Consider the following 18,261-nt stretch of genomic DNA (forward strand, 5'->3'; position numbering starts at 1 on the left):
TTATATTATATTATATTATATTATATTATATTGAAAAACAAATGTTTCGTTATTATTAAACTTAAACATCAGATTATTTAACCATCGAGAAAATTAAGGGTGAAAATAAATACACTTTTTGCTTTCCCTAGATTATTTCAAGAAGTCAAACTGATTATAATGTACTAAATAATGTGCATTATAATTTAAATATCTGGCTAGTTTTTACAGAATGTATGCAGATAGAAATATAAAATTGTTTTATTACTGCACATAAGCTTCATTACAGAAATGTTGCAATGTTTTGCTATCTGAAACTTTTGCAAAAATCCTAATTTAATACAATTTTTAGATTTAATTCTTTTTACTGTAATTTATGATGTTTACCTCTATGTAGAAAATCATTAATAGCAAAAAAAAGTTGATTTATACTTCACAAGATTTTAGTGTGCATATCAGAACATGCTACAGCGCACTAAGATACAGATAAGAAGGGAGTATAAAAATACGTAATTTCATATATATTTTTCCAAAACTTGTAATGTTGTAGGTTTGTTTTAATTTCATCAAATCCTAGTTTTAGAGTAGAACAAAATATGTTTACGAATGATTTTGTGAACAACACTAAAATCTTCTAACTGGGTCATTTGAACTGCTTTCAGTGGCCAAAAGATACAAGAACTTCGGACGGTTTGTGTACAACTATGAAGCTGAGACCCTCAACAGTGTAAATGGAGCATCAGATGACAAGAGTGGACCCAAAGTCTCCTGTACAGTAAGTCTGAAAACTTGTAGTTATAATTGGAAAGTCCAGAAACTAATTTTGCTTTTAACATGTAACAGAAGTAACAACAAAACGTTTCATTTGCTGCACAGGTTGAGATCGATGTGCCCCAGACGTGTCGCTTCATCGTCAGAACAACAGATTGTTCTCTGAGCGAAATCACTGATGTGGACCAGGAGGGGAACCCAGTGATTCGTCCGGCTGCTGGTTCAGAGGATTTCAAAGCTGCAATGGCAAAGTAAGTAAAGTTGTTATCTGTCAAGGAAAGATTTGTTTTATTGTCTGTATTCTTGGGTTCAACATCTTGGCACAGTCACCAAGAGATTAATAAAAGCTGATGACCCAAATGCCAGGGTGGAACTTAAAACCTGTACCTGTTGCCAGGAACATCTTGAAGGTTGCAGTGGAAGGGCACACCGATGTGAAGCTGTTCCCTGAAGAGGGTGAGCCTGTCAACATCCTGAACATCAAGAGGGGAATCATCTCCACTCTCATGGTGCCTGAAATTAACAAAGAGGAGACCAAAGAAATGGTATACAGATTTCTTCTTTTTTCCCCCTTATTTAATATTTCACTCTTTATAGCTTTCAATTATTTCATGCCAAGTGGAGTTGATGAAGCTTGTGACGTGGAGTCACGTAGAGATAAACAAGTTGCACAATGAGTTGATAAGGCGCCCCAACTGGGGGTGATAAATCCTGCCCTGTAATATCGTGTCCTTACAGTGACAATCTCCAAATGCAGGTCAAAGTCCGAGATAAGTTATCGCATTTTCGGCATCACCTGCTTCCATAATCGTTCAGGTTCATTGATTATCTGATTTAGGGACAGAGGGAACAGTTGCAATTAAACTCTGGCAACTTTGTTTTTGAATCCTCACTAAGCCTCTTGTCGTTTTTTTCAGCCCACCGTACATGGAGTGTGCTCCTCCGACTTCGCCATCAACCTCGGCTCGGACGCCGCAAGCGAAGTGACCATCAGCAGGGATCTGTCCAAATGTGATGGCTTTGTAGCCCGCAGACAGAACACCAGCCCTCTGGCCCTCATCTCTGGCATGGTGAGAGCTCCTGCTGCCACTAGCTAATGTGTATATCGCCTATGTAAACTGTGCCTAAAGAACTAGTTTTGATCTGTTTAATTTTGCTTTCAGAGCTACCCTCTGTCCAAACTGATCAGCAGCACTCAGACGTGTAACTACAAATTTGACGCCCAGAAGAAGCACATGACCAGTGGATCCTGCACAGAGAAGCACATCTTCCTGCCCTTCTCTTACAAGTAGGTTTTCCTGTTGCCTTTCTCCTTTTACTGTAATGGATGACAGATTTGAAAATACATAGCTTAGAAAATTATTCAAAAAATACTTTCCACATTTGATTAAGTACTTAATTTTTTAAAATCTTTTTTTCATTCTTACTATTGCTGGAAAAAGGAAAGAATATGGAATTTCAGCAGTAGTGAGCCAGACTGTGACGCTGAGGGAAACCTCCAAGATCAACGACAGAATCTTTGACCACAGTAAGTGCTCCGTCATCCAGAGCATTAATTTAAACAATTACCAACCATAGCCACTTTTCTCTAGTATTTTAATTAATTCGGTTATAAACCTACGCAGATGAAGCTTTCAAACTCCTGCCCATGGATGTCACTGATGACAAGTCCCCGGTGCAGACCAAGGATGCCGTTATTGCCACAGTACAGAAGCTGAACACTCTGTCTGAGACCAATGAGGGCGAAGAGCGTGCCAGTCTCTTCCACAAGCTGGTGTCTGAACTGCGTGGCCTGAACACCGACGTCCTGACCTCCAGTGTGAATGAGATGATGACAGTCTCCGGTATTCTTACCTGGCAAGCTCTGGTTCAGTGTGGCACCCCAGAATGCACCAGCGGCATGCTGAAAATACTCAGAAACTTCGACCATGCTGCATATGACGTCGACGCTTTCGTCTATGCCCTGGGAATGCTTTCAAACCCCTCCCGCCTGATGGTGCAAGATATGCTGGCAATGGCTCAGTACAAACAGAGCAAACCCATCATGTATGCTCTGAGCAATGCAGTCAAGAGGTATGTGGGAGAGGCTGAACACTCAAGTTGTAATTTTTGCTGTGAATTAGTATCTAATCAGTTACTTCTTCATGTTTCTGTAGACTGTACAAAGCTGAGGGAGTCACCCCAGAGATTGCAGCTGTTTATGAGTACATGGCGTCCCTCCTGGGCGCAGACTGCGCAGGCGAGAAAGAGCTGAACTTCCTAACCCTCAGGGTAGGTAATCAACTTTGGACATGCCTGTCAAAATAAAGATGTTAAATATAAAAACTGACATTTACTCATGCTGTTCCATCCAGGTTGTTGGTAACATGGGAGATGCAATGGAGGCAGCTAACCCTGAAATTAAGAACATCCTGCTGAAGTGCATGAGACAGCCGGCTACCACTTTGTCCGTGCAACTGGCAGCCATCCAGGCCTTCAGGCGCATGTCCGTGACAGATGAGGTAACACCAATTTTTCTCAGCATTTCCAATTTTGTAGTGACTAAAAAAAAAAAAAAATACAGCTACTTTGAAAATTAACCACCTGCTGTTGTTTTTGTCCAGGTCCGCTCCAACATCCAAAGGGTCAGCCAGTACCCCAAGGGTGCCGTACAGAAACGCCTGGCGGCTTACCTCATCCTGATGAGGGATCCTCAGGACAGCGATTTTGACATGGTGAAGAAGTTGCTAACCCAGGAGCAGAACACGCAGATCAAGGCTTTTGTGTCCTCCCACATCCACAACATCATTAGCTCAACTGAATCAGAGACAAAAAAGTGAGATTTTCTTATTCTGTGCTTTATTTTACTGAGGTACCATGAAGTGCTTTGCTAAGTAAACTAACTGCAATGTAAAAACTTTTTTCTTAGACTTGGTGGCAGAATCCTCCAAGCTTTGGAGAACACTGACATTTCCACGCACCATGACTACACCACAAAGTCTCGCAACTACAAACTGGGCATTGCACATGAGAACACGGAGACCAGTATTCAGGGCAATGTCATTTTTGATCCCAACAACCAGTTGCCAAGGGAAGTCCTGTTGGAAACAACGCTGAAAGCTTTTGGATACAGCTTGGATGTGTGGGAGGTAAATATAGCTCCCTGACCTGTGTTGGACATTTTTGAACAATCAATACCCATTCACCAGGACATATAAGCTAAATTTGCCTTTCACATAGTTTGGCATGGAGGGAAAAGGCTTTGAGCCGACCATCGAGGCTCTGTTTGGCGAGAACGGTTTCTTCCCTGACACCATTTCTAAAGCTCTGTACTGGGCCGAGGACAAGATGCCACCAGAGGTTCAAGAAGTTCTGGAAAAATGGGTTGCCCCCTTCAAATCAGGAAAACAAAACGTATGTACTTATTTGTGTTCAGCATTTGCTGCTAGCTCAGTTTGCCTGAAGCACAGTGTGTAACAGAGTTGCTTTTCTTCCTAAGGTTCCAGAAAACCTTGTGGGCGAAATTGTTCGCAACTTCAACAACCTGCTGAGCAATCTGCAGAGTCAAGAGTCTCCAGAGGCTATGGCCTACCTGAACATCATGGGAACTGAACTGGGTTACATCAAGGGCAATGATTTGAAGTTCATTATTGAAAATGTAATCGTCAATGCAAGAACTTTCATGCACCATTCCAAGGTATTGTTTTGTACAACAGTTTTCAATATTTTCTAACATAGCTTTAGGTTTGCTCCTAAACACAACAATCCTAGAGCTCTAAAACTGTTTGTTCTTCCTTTCAGTTTAACCTTAATAGGTTGTCGAACTTTGACACAGAGATGTTTGCACACTACATCTTCATGGACAACAAATTCACCTTGCCAACAGCATCTGGTTTGCCCATGACATTCGCTCTGTCAGGCACATTTGCTCCTGGTGCCAAAGGAGGTCTTCACATCGCCCCAAACATGGTAATGCTTTTAATCCCTGTTCTCCAAAATATACTTTTTCATTGCCATTTCATCTCTTCTTATTTTCATTTAGCACCTGCATACTTCAACTGTAGCGTATTTGTTGTTGTTACATATTTTAATGAGCTGTGGATATATATGTGTTCAAATCTCTTAAAAATGATCATTTATTAGAGTTGATTAGGACTGGACTCTAGGAAAGTAACTTTAAGTCATTGGCTTGTTATGACATATTTCAAACTGGCACATGTTTGGCATGAAATGTCTTGATGTAGATGACAGCATTTCATTTCCAACATTGAAAAGATACAAAATACCAAACGATGAAACACAGAATGAGGAACCCTCTCAACAACATCTTAAATATACTGTGAAAGTTCACTATGGTTGTGGTTACAAACAAGCCATTGCTAGGAAATTGTATAATATCTGCTTCCATTCACAGAAGGAGCTGGTCTTCAGTCCCTCTGTTGGAGTTGAGTTCATGACCCGGATGGGAATCCACTTCCCTGAATATGTTGCCTCTGGTGTCGAACTGCACACCAACATGTTCCACGAGAGCTCCCTCAAAGCCAAGATCACCATGGAACAGAACGAGCTGAAGCTCTCCATACCAGCTCCAAAGGACACCACAAAGCTCTTCAGAATCAGGTGACTGTCATAGTTAATAAAATTTATGACTTAAGCATTTTAAACTCTACAAGTTAGTATTACGTGTACCGTGTCACCAAGTGATACATTCCAGGTCAGTGTTTTTGGTGACTGAACCTTTCCTGTTGGTTTTCTTATTTTGTAGCAATAAAGTTGTGATTGTGGATGCTAACAAGGCCACAAGGATTCCATACAGACAGGGCGGATCAAAGTGCAGAACTCTCTTCTCTGGAATCAAATACTGCACCAACATGCTTTACTCCAACGCCCGTGACAACAACGCTGCTCCCTACTTCCCCCTGAATGGAGAAACAGCGTAAGACACAGTTTGGACAACCCTTGTTTATCATTTGCATTCGCATACCACAATACCTAAAATTAGTTTTTTATGATTGTTTCTGATTTAGGTTTGCCCTTGATATTGAGCCTGCAGAAGATATCTCTGAGTACACAGCCAGCATTGCCTATGAACTTCTCCGTGAAGGAACGGACGGCAGCCAGCGCGTGGATTCCATGAAGATGACCCTGAGAGCTGAGGGTATGATTATTTTGTTGAAAACTTTACATGAGATTCTGCATATTTGAACCAATCAAAAATAAAGAGAATATGATTTTTTTTTTATAACTTCAGGTGCTAAGCCCACAGAGGCTACAGCTACCATGAAGTACAACCGGAACAGGAATGTCTTCACCACTCAAATCCAGATACCTGACATTGATGTTGAGGCTGGGTTTAAGATTGGCTTGGCAGATAGCAGTGCAGAAGGCAAATCCCTCACCATCGAGTTCTCCAACAAGAATGTGCCACAGCTATCCCTGATTGGCCGTGCCAAGTGAGCAAACCCAACCTCCAAACATTCACAACGTTGATTTTCATTTTGATGTGCACGTGTGACAAATTTTTGTTTTTATTACTCTTTGCAGACTTCAGGCCATGGATGATGGGTTGCTCCAGGTTCAACTTCTTGTGCCAACGCTGAAAGTTGATGCCACCCTCGGAGCTACTGTAACCAAAGCAGATGGGCTCACCATGCAGATCAAGAGTGATGTTAAGCTCCCAGAGATTTCCTCCATGCAGGCGATCACCTTCAAATATGGTAAAAATAAAATAATTAAAAAAAAAACTTCACTGGTCATATTCAGAGAAAGGTAATTTCAGATTGCAATCCTAAATTTGAATGCAAAACTATATTTTTGTATATTAGGTGAGAAGGAAACTGAGGCCTATCTGACATCCAATGTGAATGCTGACACAAAGATCCCAGTGCACTACGCTAAAGCCCTCCAATCATGGCTCAGTTTGGTTGCTGAGGACCTCTTGGAAAAGAAGGTTGTGAAGACCGACATGAAACTCCGTCATATTGTCAACAAAGGAATTGAGGTGAAAAGAATAAATTCCTACTATAGTTTGCTTACTTCAAGTTTCTATGTAATGTCTACATATTGACTTTAATCTTTGCTTTGTATGTGTTTTGAATAGGCCACCAACATCTGGATTGACAAAATGTCTGAGGATTGTATTTACATGAAGACTCTGATGAACAACATTGGCAATCTGGAAATGCCATCAGTGCCTGAAGTCTTATTCATGAATTTGTAAGTAACTTTACATTAGCATGTTCACAAATACAGTGTCATAAAAAAAGTATTGTGTTCCTTTTGCATTTTTCTGGTTTTGCTCTTTTGTCACACCTATCAGTCTTAGATTATCAAACCAGAGATAGCCTGATATGAATGATAAATGTAATTTTCAAATAATTTTATTTATTAAGAGATAAGAAGAGTTTTTTGTGGTTCAGGTTTGATTACTGCTAGAGCTGTAGAATGATTAAAACTTTTAAATATAACATGTCTGACAACAGGAAGAAGGCTCATTGTCCAGTTCAAGAAATTTAAGAACAAATGCCAATGTTGTGGCACTCTGAAATTAGCTTTCTGTATTTACTGAGGTCGTCTTTGTCTGATATTACAATTTACTTGATGATCAGAAACATTTAAGTGCAACAGACGATACCTGCATCTGCATTGTCTTGAATAAATAAAAGTAGCCTCCCTATGTATGCTTGTGGTTTAACATGTATCCTGTTTTTAATGTTTCACCAGTGAAAGCAAACTCAGATACCAGTTCAACCTGAACCGTTTCATGATGACCATCCCTCTGCCTCTCGGTGGAAAATCTTCTGAGGAATTAGGCCTTCCACTTGTTGTCAGAATCCCAGGCTTTTTTGTGCCTCAGCTGCAACTGGAGGTTGACCCACGGGAGATCCAAATTCCAAGTTTCACCATCCCCTCTGAACATGATCTCACTCTGCCTCTGATGGGACTGTTTGAAGCCTCTGCCAAGGTCAACAGCAACTATTATGACTGGGAGGGACTGATTACAGCTGGCAATAACACTTCTGAGTCTCCTGAATACGTGGCTAGGTTCAGTGTCATGGCTGAAAGTCCAATCAAACTGCTTTCCTTCTCAACTGAGGGTAATTAACATGTTTTCTTCTTAAATAAAAATAAATAAAACATTGGCTAATTTTATAGAACCAGCATTAAAGGTGACTCTTAACTAACTACTTCTTTACCAATTTGCTTTGTTTTAGGTGCCACCAAAATCACAGACACAAAAAGGGAAACTATTGAAGTCACACTCGATGGATCCCTGTCACACATGCTCATAAACACACATTTCAGTGTGCTGGAAAGTATTTCTTTCAAAGACAATGTACTGACAACAGGTCAGTACAGCATCTCTGCTAATGCTGCTCCAGTGGGTCTTGACACATCTTTGACTATTACCACCCAGTTCACTCTTGACTCAAACACTTTCCTTGGAGATGTTAATACAGATGGCAGTATCTCCATTGGGTCAAACATTGCCACCACAAGTTATCTCCACACCTTCTCTATTGAGCCAGCCAAGAAAAAAGCAAAAATGGACATTGCGCTGATGGTAAAATCTAGCCCGATGAAACTCTCTCACAAGATTAAATCAACTTATGAAAATGACGAATTTCTGTTTGAATCAACCACCAGCATGGATTTTGATCCGGTTGAGCACACCACAAAATTCAATGTTAACTACAAGGATATCAAACTTACCATCCAATCTGACTCTGTGACCAGGGCTCTTGAGAGGATGATTCGTAACCAGATGGCGTTCTCCATGTTTGACGGACAAGCTTCCCTTAGAATTGAGAACCAAGCTGAAGACACGCAGAACCGTGTGTACTCCTTGCTTACTGGAACAATGAACCCGTCTGGTATGGAGATCAATGCTGATGCCTCCATGAAGATCTTCTCTAGTCTCGCTTCTCACAAAGCAACCTTGTCATTGAACACAAATGGCTTGACCACCAGCTGCACAACAACCGCCCAGCACAGTCCATTCACATTTGAGAATATTTTCCATGGTGGAATTGGCGCGCCAGGTGCCACGCTGTCTCTTAAAACAAAGGCTACCATTCAAGACAACACGGCTGAGCTCAATGTTGAGGGAAAGCTTTCAAGCACAGAAGTATATCTCAACAGCATGTATGAAGGCAGCCTGTTTGACATCAGTGGGCGGAACAGGGTGAACCTCAGGCTGAACGAAGATGGGCTGGTCTTCTCTAACAACATGGTTGGATCCTTTAGGGAGATTAGGACCGAAAACACCCATTCCCTGTCTCTAACATTAAGATCTTTCACCCTACAAACCAAAACAGACAACTTCCTTGACAAGAGCAACTCCTACATGCATGACATCACAGTCAACATGGAAGGCTTTACAGCCTCAGCTATGGTGAAAAATGAACTGAAAGTGATAGGAGTCAACTTTGAGAATGATGCCAGATTCAAGGCAGAACCCTACAACGTGGAGCTGGCTGGGACACTGAAGGGAAGCTTCTCAGAAGAAGAGCTCAAGCACATCTATGAAATCAAGTTTGTTGACTTAGTCCTGTCTGCAAAGTGCAATACCAATGGAAAACTCCTGGGATCACACATGACACATGCCACTGACATGGAAGTTAACGGTCTGACTATCAAGTTTAGCAATGTGGCCAACTTCAACTCACCATCTCTTCGTGTGGACAGCACAGTTAAAACCACTGCAGCACCCTTCACACTCAATATTGATGCCATTTTCAACTCAAATGGTGAGGTGTACCTCTTCGGGAAACATAGTGGTGAACTGTACAGCAAATTCCTCCTGAAAGCAGAACCGACAGAGTTTGCACAATCACTTGAATACAGAGCCTCAACTAGCCATGAAGTGACAGACAGACCTACCGTGAAGACCAACGTGAACAACAAACTCAACAGCTTACTAAACCTGGAACAACAAGTGGTCACATTGGAGTTGACGTCCGCTGTAAACGAGCACACCTTCAGACAGATGTTGAGTGCCTCTAACAATCCAGAGAGAATTGCTGTTGATATGAAAGGAGAAGTCTCAACCCCCCTCTTCAGCGAGGCCAGCCAAGATTACGCCATCTCTGGATTTGTGAAGTATGACAAGAACAGTGAGAGCCACTTCATCCAGATCCCATTTATTGAGCACCTTCCCACAGTTATTGAGAACATGAAAAGCACAATGATTAAGCTGATGGACCTCAGTATTGAGATGCTCACAGAAGTCAACACCAAGTATGAGATCAGTGCTAAGTTTCAGGCCAAAATTGAAGAACTAAAGGGAGCAGTTGACAGTTTTGACTTTAACCTCTTTGTCCAAGACCTGAAAGAGTTTATAGCATCAGTGGGAAATTTAATCATCAGACTAACAGACCAGCTCCCTACTGACAAAGTTATTAATTTGCTGACATCTATCAAGGATACTGTTGGAGCTGAACTGAAGAAATATGACATTCCAACAAGGGTTAATGCAATTTATAACAAAATAGAAGAGTTCCTCTCCAACTATGAGATTGAAAAAATAATTGGGGCCATCATGGATGAGGTTGTAAAAATTATGAAACAGTTTCAGGTCAGAGAGAAGCTTCAACAAACATTTGATGCTCTCAGATCAGTTGACATCCAGCCTCTGCTTAACAAGTTTATGGTGCCTACAAAAGAACTTTTGAATGAGCTTTATTCCTTTGATTTCAAACTGTTTATTGATGATTTGAGTGACTTTTTCACAAGAACAATCGAGAAAATTAAGTCTGTTGATTATGATTCTCTTGTGGTGGAACTGAAAGACAAAGTGGCAGAGATGACCAAGATTCCTTGCTTTGGGAAACTGTATGGTGGATTCAAAGTTACTTCCCCTCATTACAACCTCATGACCACGGCTGAGCTGGAGAACACCACAACTGCCCCAGCCACACCAGAGTTTAAAGTAAGCCTGAACTCATGGGCTGCTTCTACTCTTAAAGTGCTAGACTTCACTGCAATTGCTTCTGTACATTTTGCTGCTCCCGAAATGAGCCGTCTGACCATCTCAGAATCCATTAATGTTCAGCAGTCATCTTTCACTCTTGACCACAAGGGCACAATGAATTTTTATGGCTTATCAGCTCAAGCCTCTGGTGAAACCACTGCAAAAGCGACAACAGAGCTCTATGTGGCACAGCTTGTCAACAGTGGATTCTTTGCTCTGGAAAATGGATTTTCTGCCAAAATGGACACTGCCTACAAACATGATTTCAAGTTCCCACCCCTCAACATCCTCAGTGAAATGATGATTGATCAAAAGACTGTCTTTGGACTTGAAGATGGCAGCATTCATCTTACCTTTAATAACTTGTTCAATGAAAACTATAGAATTTGGGATTTCTCAGATGAAGCAAAACACAAGAGTGACATCAAGATAGAAATGGATCTCCAGAACACCAAAGTGACTCTCACTGGTGACACCAGTAGCAGTCTTTTAAATATTAAAGAAAGTTTTGATGCTGATATCAGTATTTTCCGCCATATCCTGATTGATGCCAAGTTGGAGACTGATACACCTTTCATTAAGGACAGTGTGGCAGAGCTTAAGCTTCATGCTAAGACTGAAGACATGAAAATTGATTTTACTGCATCTCACAATGCAGAACTGGTTGGCAACATTGAAGGAACCCTTTCAAACTCTATACTCACTCTGATCTCAGCCACAGAATTTACATTTGATACTGAGAACAAAGGAAAGGCCAAGATTGTTCTTCCATTCAAGCTTTCTGGAAAAGTTGACCTCCAGAATGATATTGACTTTACTTTGAGCTCGGAAATTCACAGAGCAAGCTGGACCAGTCTGGGCAGGTTTAATCAGTACAAATACTCACATTTGTTCTCCATGGACAATGGTGACAGTGAAATTACGATCCAATCAGAAATCAATGCTGAGGCAGATCTTGAAATGCTGAAGGAACCCATCACTATTCCTGAAATAACTCTGCCATTCCTTGACATGAGGACACAGAGAGTGGAGAGCTTTTCTCTGTGGGAAGACACTGGCCTGAACAACATCCTAACCACAACTCAGCAGACACTGGACATCAACTCCAAACTCAAATATGTTAAGAACCCTGAGACAATCACAATTAACATTAATCTGGATCCAGTCATCCGGGCCATTAATTCCAACATGCGGGCCCTGCACAAGAAAATGCTCATAGGCAAGGATAAGGCTGCCACCATTCTTGCTTCATCTTATGACAAAGCAATGTCAGAGTATGAAAAATACAGCATTGAGTTGCCAAAAAACATTTTAATCCCTGCCTACAAAGTCCCAGTGATGAATGTTGAGATGTCCTCCTTCACAATTCCCCTGCCTGATGTCACACTTGTCACAATGCCCTCGCTGCATATCCCATCTGCACTCAGCAAGCTGACTGTTCCAAAAATCACTCTGCCCAAGGTTCAGAACATCAAGATCCCAGTGATGGGTGATCTGACTTATGAGTTCTCAGTGGTAACAGAAGTGATCACACTTAAAACTGATGCCAGCATCCTCAACCAGGATGGCCTCAAGGCCAAATTTGATGCCTCCTCAATATCTGGGTTTGAAATTCTGACTGGAAAGATTGAAGCCAACACCAATGTTAACACAAAGGGAGAATTTAAGGTGGCCTCTCTCTTTTCTGTACAGCACTCAATGCTAGAAGGAAACCACGAGAGCACCATCATCTTGAGTTATGAAAATGTAGAAACATCTGTGAGCAATGCAGCAAAGATCAATTTGCCTTCACTCACTATGGAAATCAAGCAGGAAATTAAGGGAAATCCAGTAGATGGCCTTGTTGTCTCCATGTCCACACCTTCTGCAGGACTCATTGGTGTACAGATGCAGACCAAGCGGCCAGCACAAGTAAAAGCTAGACTCTATGGTCGCTACCCGGTAAGAGAACACATGTACATTTGCTCATTAATAAAAGCTTATTTTCTGTTCACCTAAGATATATGTTTAATTTTTTTCTTTTCTAATTTTATGTTTTTATTCATGTTTGTCCTCTCAACAGACTGAACCAACAACAGACATCAACATCTGGGGTCTCAAAATGTCTGTAATGGACTCCGAGAAGCTGAATCTTCAGACGACCTGGAATATGGAGATACCGTATGAGATGATGCTGGGATTGAAGAAACAGGTGCCAGTATCCATGGAAATGGTCTCCGATGCCGCTGTTAAGATGAACAACAAGATCAACAGGCTTGTTAGGAGTCTCAAGGGGTCATTTGAAAAGTTAAGAAGGCAGGGTAAAGCAGTGTTCAAGAAGGCTGTTGAAAAACTGTCTGATGTTACTTCTTCTGACTTTATGACAACTGTCACAGATAGGACCGTTCTGATTCTCAAAGAGTCCCAGAAGAAGGTTGAGCTTGTTCTTGATGCTGTGATTAATTTCTTGAGACACACCAAGTTCCAGATCCCTGGCTATGACCGAAGGCTCTCTGGACTTGAGGTCTACCAGGAATTCAGCACTTTTGTTGCTGATGTATCTGAAGAGGCTGTTGAGAAGTTCCCTGAGTACTTTGCCACCATCTTTGCATCAGTCTTTGATCACATCCAAGCCGTAGAATTCACCATCCCTGGCTCTAACAGCATTATCACTGGCCAAGAACTTTTCGATGACTTGATGACTGCTTTGAGGAAAATTCAGAAACAGCTGATTGTTAGCATAAGGAAACTTGGAGATATCCAACTGGACGACATCATTAGGAAATCCTCAGAATTCATGCAGTTTATTGTTGAACAAAGTGAAAAGTTTTTCCAAACTCTAAAAGCCCCAAATGTTGAGAACATCTCCAGCTTTGTGATGGATGCATACCGTGATGCCAAGAACTCCGATTTCCTGGCCAATGTTGTCAAACGGGTTGATGACCTGCACATAATCATTAAGGAATATCTCAAAACTGTGATTGATAAAATCCACAGCATCATGGCTGATATGTCAACTTCACAGCTTAGAACAGACATCCAGTCCTGGATTGACTTGTCCGTTAAACGCATCAACGCTTTCCACAACAGTGTCATTAGGATCCTCAAAGAAAAAAGCAAGAATGTTGAATCATATGTGAGAGTAAGTGACAGACAGATAGAGATTGACATTCCTTTACCATTTGTTGCCAAATTCAACTAACTCACCAATACAACAAAACCCACAAGCAAGTACCTGAATTAACTACCATTCTATCACAACCAACCAACTCAATAGTTAATTTATTGTCATAAAAAAGCTAAACTCTACAGTCATATGGATGTCTGTTTTTAGTATGAGTCTTTGTGCTGTTTTTCTGCATAATTTTGTTTTTTTCATGGTGGACTAACAATTTTCTGATCCAACTGTGCATCCTTTGTGTCTTATACTATTTAAACCCTATGTGGCAACCAATAAACTGTTTGTACTGCATAAATCTCTGAGCATTTCTTAGACCATGCACTGTGAATAATATTTTTAATTCAGTTTATGTCTATAGCACCAAGTCATGCCCATCCAGTTTGTTTCAATATAAACTAATCATGGAGATCGATTCAAATCCACAGACATTTCAATCAAATTTTAGAACAATAATGTCCGATTCAGTTGGTCATAAAAAGCCAATGGATAAAAAAAAAATTGCATACAGAAGCCCAGTCGATTACTCTGACACTGGCTGTGTTGTCATACTGAGCAACCATCTGAAGATAAACCCCTGCCTTTTAACAGGAAGAAACCTGCAATAGACATAGCCTTGGTATCATCATATGCAAACTGATGGTTAACAGAACAGAAAGTGATCACAGAAATAACAGAATCAGAGCTCAGAGTGCTTTTGCTAGAAAACAAAAATAAAACTGTTTTCAGGAAAGAAGTCTAAACACAAAAGCAATGGGTCGGTAGTGTCTTTTCTGACAATATGCAGTCTCAGACAAAGGTATGCATATCCGCTGAATCTTTTCATATTTAACCAATTCACAAACACAAACTGGGAAATATTCTATAATAGACAAGCACATCGCTACCTGGAATTGCATATTGAAAGGAAAAAAGAATACATTGTTTTATAAGCTTTTCTTCAGATTCCACAAAAAAATAAAATAAATCTGTCGCAATCATTCACATGAAAAGTCACATTGTGAATTATGTGGAAAATTCTGGGAAGAAAACCTGTAATAGGCTTTTAAAGACTTAAGAGGGAGGCAGAGATCCAGCAGGATAATGACCGTAACCATACAGCCAGAGCTACAAAAGACAGCTTTAGATTAAAGTATAGTCAAGTGTTACAAACCCCAGACCTATCCAAATGAGAATCTCCGTTAATAATTGAAAGACCTTTTGTCTGTGAACATCACCCAAAATGTGGGCAAACCTTTGTCTCTAGTAGTGCAAAACGGGTGAAGAAAATCCCAGAATATGCACAGCTGTCATTACAGGGGAAAAGTGTGGGTTCAGAAAACCATGTACCATTTTCTTTACACTTCATAATTAATTGTGTGCTACTCTGAGTATTGGCCTACTATGACATAACCTTATATTGAAATCACAAGTATGTAGTTGCAACATGATAAAATGTGCAATGTATGAAGACTTTTGCAAGACTTTTGTTGAGAAATTTTAACTTGTTGCGACTGTAAAACTAAAATGGGTTTTGTTTTGGATATCATAAATCAGAGTCTACAGTGCACTCCAGCCACTTGTCCTTTATGCTGCCCCCATGCTCAGGTCTATATTTAGTCAAGACTAAAATAGTATCTGTGGCATTCACAGTTCTTCTCGTGAAACAAAGTGGAAGAAAGACATGCACAGCATCTCCTTGGAGACTGCTAATAGAAAACAAGCAAAAGAATGAACTATTTGCACTATATTTGAAAGGTAAATTATTCTTTTTGTATTTCACATTAGTAATAATAGCATAAAAATATCATGAAACTATGTTTTGCTTCTCAGGTCTATCTTGTTATGTAGATTGTGTAAGGAGTGTTACCGTAAACAATAAATTACTTTTTTTTCAGTTTCTTTTTCCTGAGTCATATTTACAATATTTAAGCTAATAATCCTAAGTATGAAATAGTCAAAATATATCAAGAGATACAAAATTCAATAAATCAAACATAGTTCTTTGTACGTTTCAGTATATAATACAATGTTGATGTATGTGTAATTAACATGATTGAAAGAAGTCAAATTCAAAAGCTCATGAAAAATCACTTTATTTAGATTTTCACTCTTTCCTTCTTAACAGGCACCATTTTCTCCTCACAATATATCCAAAGTGCCATTCTAGTACAACAAATACCCATAAATAGAAACGTCTCGCACGTTCATGTTGTCCTTCTCCACATTTTAGCAAAAATAAAGATTAGAAAAACCTGCAGCATTCGATCTGTGTTAACGTTGCTGTAAATCAGAGGCACATCAGGGGGGCCATTGTGGGAAAATCAAGCAGTTCAGCACAATGCATTCCTGTTGTGTAGGTCAGCAGAAAGCCCAGCAACGTAAGACAGCGGGGAATGTGACTTTTACACTATTGTGTCTCTGGTTAGATTCAGAAAACACTCACTGCTTAAACCCTGGGACATGCCGGTTATTTCTTATTAGCAGAAATAGGATGCGTTTCACAAGCTTTCTCCGCCTAAAAAAAAAAAAAAAAAAAACACGGAGAGAAATTTCCTGAATCACCAGAACAGCAATAGTGTCAGTAATCAATGTAAAAAGCTTTTATTTGAACAAGCACTCCCACGACCACAAAAGAGGACAGTTACACAACATGTGGAGTAACAGATGAGCTGAACTTATTTCACAACAACCGAAGGTTAACTCAGATACATTAAATTCTATCCCACGAGTTTTCTGACCAAGTCAATTTAAGGTACATTCATCGTCGCAGCGGAAGATATTTAGATTTCTGTTTAGTGACTTAAAATACTCCTGATGCAGTTTAAGTTGTTACAGCAGGTTTATCGATTCACATTTAATTTTGACACCTATGTACAGGCTGGTGTTACCAGAGAAAATATCAGTCTTGAAAAACACAAACTGATACACTGAAGTGCTTTGTTAATGTAAAGTACTATTTAGCTGAACCCTCCCCCCATAAAAAAAACAAAACAAACCTGGATTTATGACTATTAAACAAAATCGCGCCCTATACAAGATGCCAAATCATCATAGTTTCTAAATAGGAAAGTAACAGAATAATCACTCTGAAAAGCTTCGCTTTAGCTACTGCATACATAACTTGGTTTAACTGTGCTATAAAGTAAACAGGATTATGTACCGACTAATCAATATGACCAAAATCTGAAGGCATTACTGTAAACTTGACACTAGCCCTTTACAGAACAGACCTTGGAAAGAGTCAACTATTTTGCCCTTTTTTGTTCAGGAACATGACGAAATTGTTTTTTTCCTACCATGTTACATAAGAACTATTAGACAAACATGCCAAGGGCGTATATCGTACCCGGTTTGGCAACTAACAATTTAAAGTAGAGCTTCATGGCACATCTGAAATCAACATGTCAATAAAGGAACACAGAAACACATTTTTCTCACTTTCCACTTTGTTTCCCCATCATCACCTCCAACCTCTAAAGCTTCAGTGTCTGAGTTATTAAGATCTTTGTGCAGTGCAAGAATAAAAAGTCAATTCAGGTTACCTAATAAAAAAAAATAATAAAAAAAAACGCTCATCAAAAAGCGCAACATCAATACTTGGCACCTGAAATTATACTGCCTGCCAAATAGTTTATCTAAACACTATCGCACACACTAGTGCAATGCAATCACAATACAATATACCGTCAAGCTCTAATTAAAAATTAAATTGAAGTAGAATGGGACCGAACAACAATAAATACAAAGTTATGGAGGGGTGAACAGACATGAAACCCTCTGAAGCAGCTCCTTTATATACTGTATGTGCTTTAAAAGACCTTTGGTAAAGTAAGCTGTAAGGCAATACTTACTGAACTAAGCATGGATCAGTTACTGATGTCAGGGTATTAAAAAGTAAAAAAAAAAACAACATACACACCTGTACCCACCAAAATTTGTCAGTACTTTCCTATAATTCAAAGTCCTCTTGAATTGATTTCAGACAAAGTGCACTGGCTGTATAAAACCCAAGAGTAATGCAAACCTGTCCCTACCTTACATGTTTTTCTACAAACTCCTGCTCAGCTGGTTGAACATTTTCCTCATACTTGCAGAAAAGACAAACTAGTTATGAGCTGGCTTGCAAATACATTTTAGATTTCAGTTTGATAGTGTTAAACATTTTCATTTAGTACCACAAAACCTGGCTATGTGCTCTAATACACCCAAGAGTAGTACAAACTGGTCAATATGACCACTAAGAACCATGATTTTATGAAAAGTAAAAAAAATAAAAATAAAAATCTATTAACTCTTAAGAAAATTTAGGTGTTACCGTTGACCCTAAAGCTGCTTAAGATAAGTGAAACAATCTAAATTCTGGGGCAAAACGCAGTGTAGTTCTGCGCAAATCACATAAAACAGTCTACCTATTCTCAGC

General features: G+C 39.8%; 1 protein-coding gene across 1 annotated transcript in view; it reads left to right on the plus strand.

Moving 5' to 3' along the window:
* LOC103134023 (apolipoprotein B-100-like) overlaps positions 1 to 14,155 on the plus strand; it is a 14,741-nt gene extending 586 nt beyond the window's left edge. Inside the window, exons 3-26 of the mRNA XM_007546077.2 lie at positions 642 to 754; positions 856 to 1,001; positions 1,148 to 1,295; positions 1,668 to 1,820; positions 1,914 to 2,038; positions 2,193 to 2,278; positions 2,376 to 2,823; positions 2,907 to 3,021; positions 3,105 to 3,251; positions 3,354 to 3,565; positions 3,659 to 3,878; positions 3,970 to 4,143; positions 4,229 to 4,426; positions 4,531 to 4,698; positions 5,144 to 5,349; positions 5,495 to 5,665; positions 5,757 to 5,887; positions 5,981 to 6,182; positions 6,274 to 6,446; positions 6,555 to 6,730; positions 6,830 to 6,945; positions 7,453 to 7,826; positions 7,944 to 12,643; positions 12,765 to 14,155. Coding sequence (XP_007546139.1) covers positions 642 to 754; positions 856 to 1,001; positions 1,148 to 1,295; positions 1,668 to 1,820; positions 1,914 to 2,038; positions 2,193 to 2,278; positions 2,376 to 2,823; positions 2,907 to 3,021; positions 3,105 to 3,251; positions 3,354 to 3,565; positions 3,659 to 3,878; positions 3,970 to 4,143; positions 4,229 to 4,426; positions 4,531 to 4,698; positions 5,144 to 5,349; positions 5,495 to 5,665; positions 5,757 to 5,887; positions 5,981 to 6,182; positions 6,274 to 6,446; positions 6,555 to 6,730; positions 6,830 to 6,945; positions 7,453 to 7,826; positions 7,944 to 12,643; positions 12,765 to 13,883 — 9,821 coding nt within the window. The 3' untranslated portion in view covers positions 13,884 to 14,155. The remainder of the gene's footprint in view (positions 1 to 641; positions 755 to 855; positions 1,002 to 1,147; positions 1,296 to 1,667; positions 1,821 to 1,913; positions 2,039 to 2,192; positions 2,279 to 2,375; positions 2,824 to 2,906; positions 3,022 to 3,104; positions 3,252 to 3,353; positions 3,566 to 3,658; positions 3,879 to 3,969; positions 4,144 to 4,228; positions 4,427 to 4,530; positions 4,699 to 5,143; positions 5,350 to 5,494; positions 5,666 to 5,756; positions 5,888 to 5,980; positions 6,183 to 6,273; positions 6,447 to 6,554; positions 6,731 to 6,829; positions 6,946 to 7,452; positions 7,827 to 7,943; positions 12,644 to 12,764) is intronic.
* The last annotated feature ends 4,106 nt before the right edge of the window (positions 14,156 to 18,261 follow it).

The sequence above is a fragment of the Poecilia formosa genome, unplaced genomic scaffold (genome assembly GCF_000485575.1).
Source record: "Poecilia formosa unplaced genomic scaffold, Poecilia_formosa-5.1.2 Scaffold1, whole genome shotgun sequence".
Classification (NCBI taxonomy): Eukaryota; Metazoa; Chordata; class Actinopteri; order Cyprinodontiformes; family Poeciliidae; genus Poecilia; species Poecilia formosa.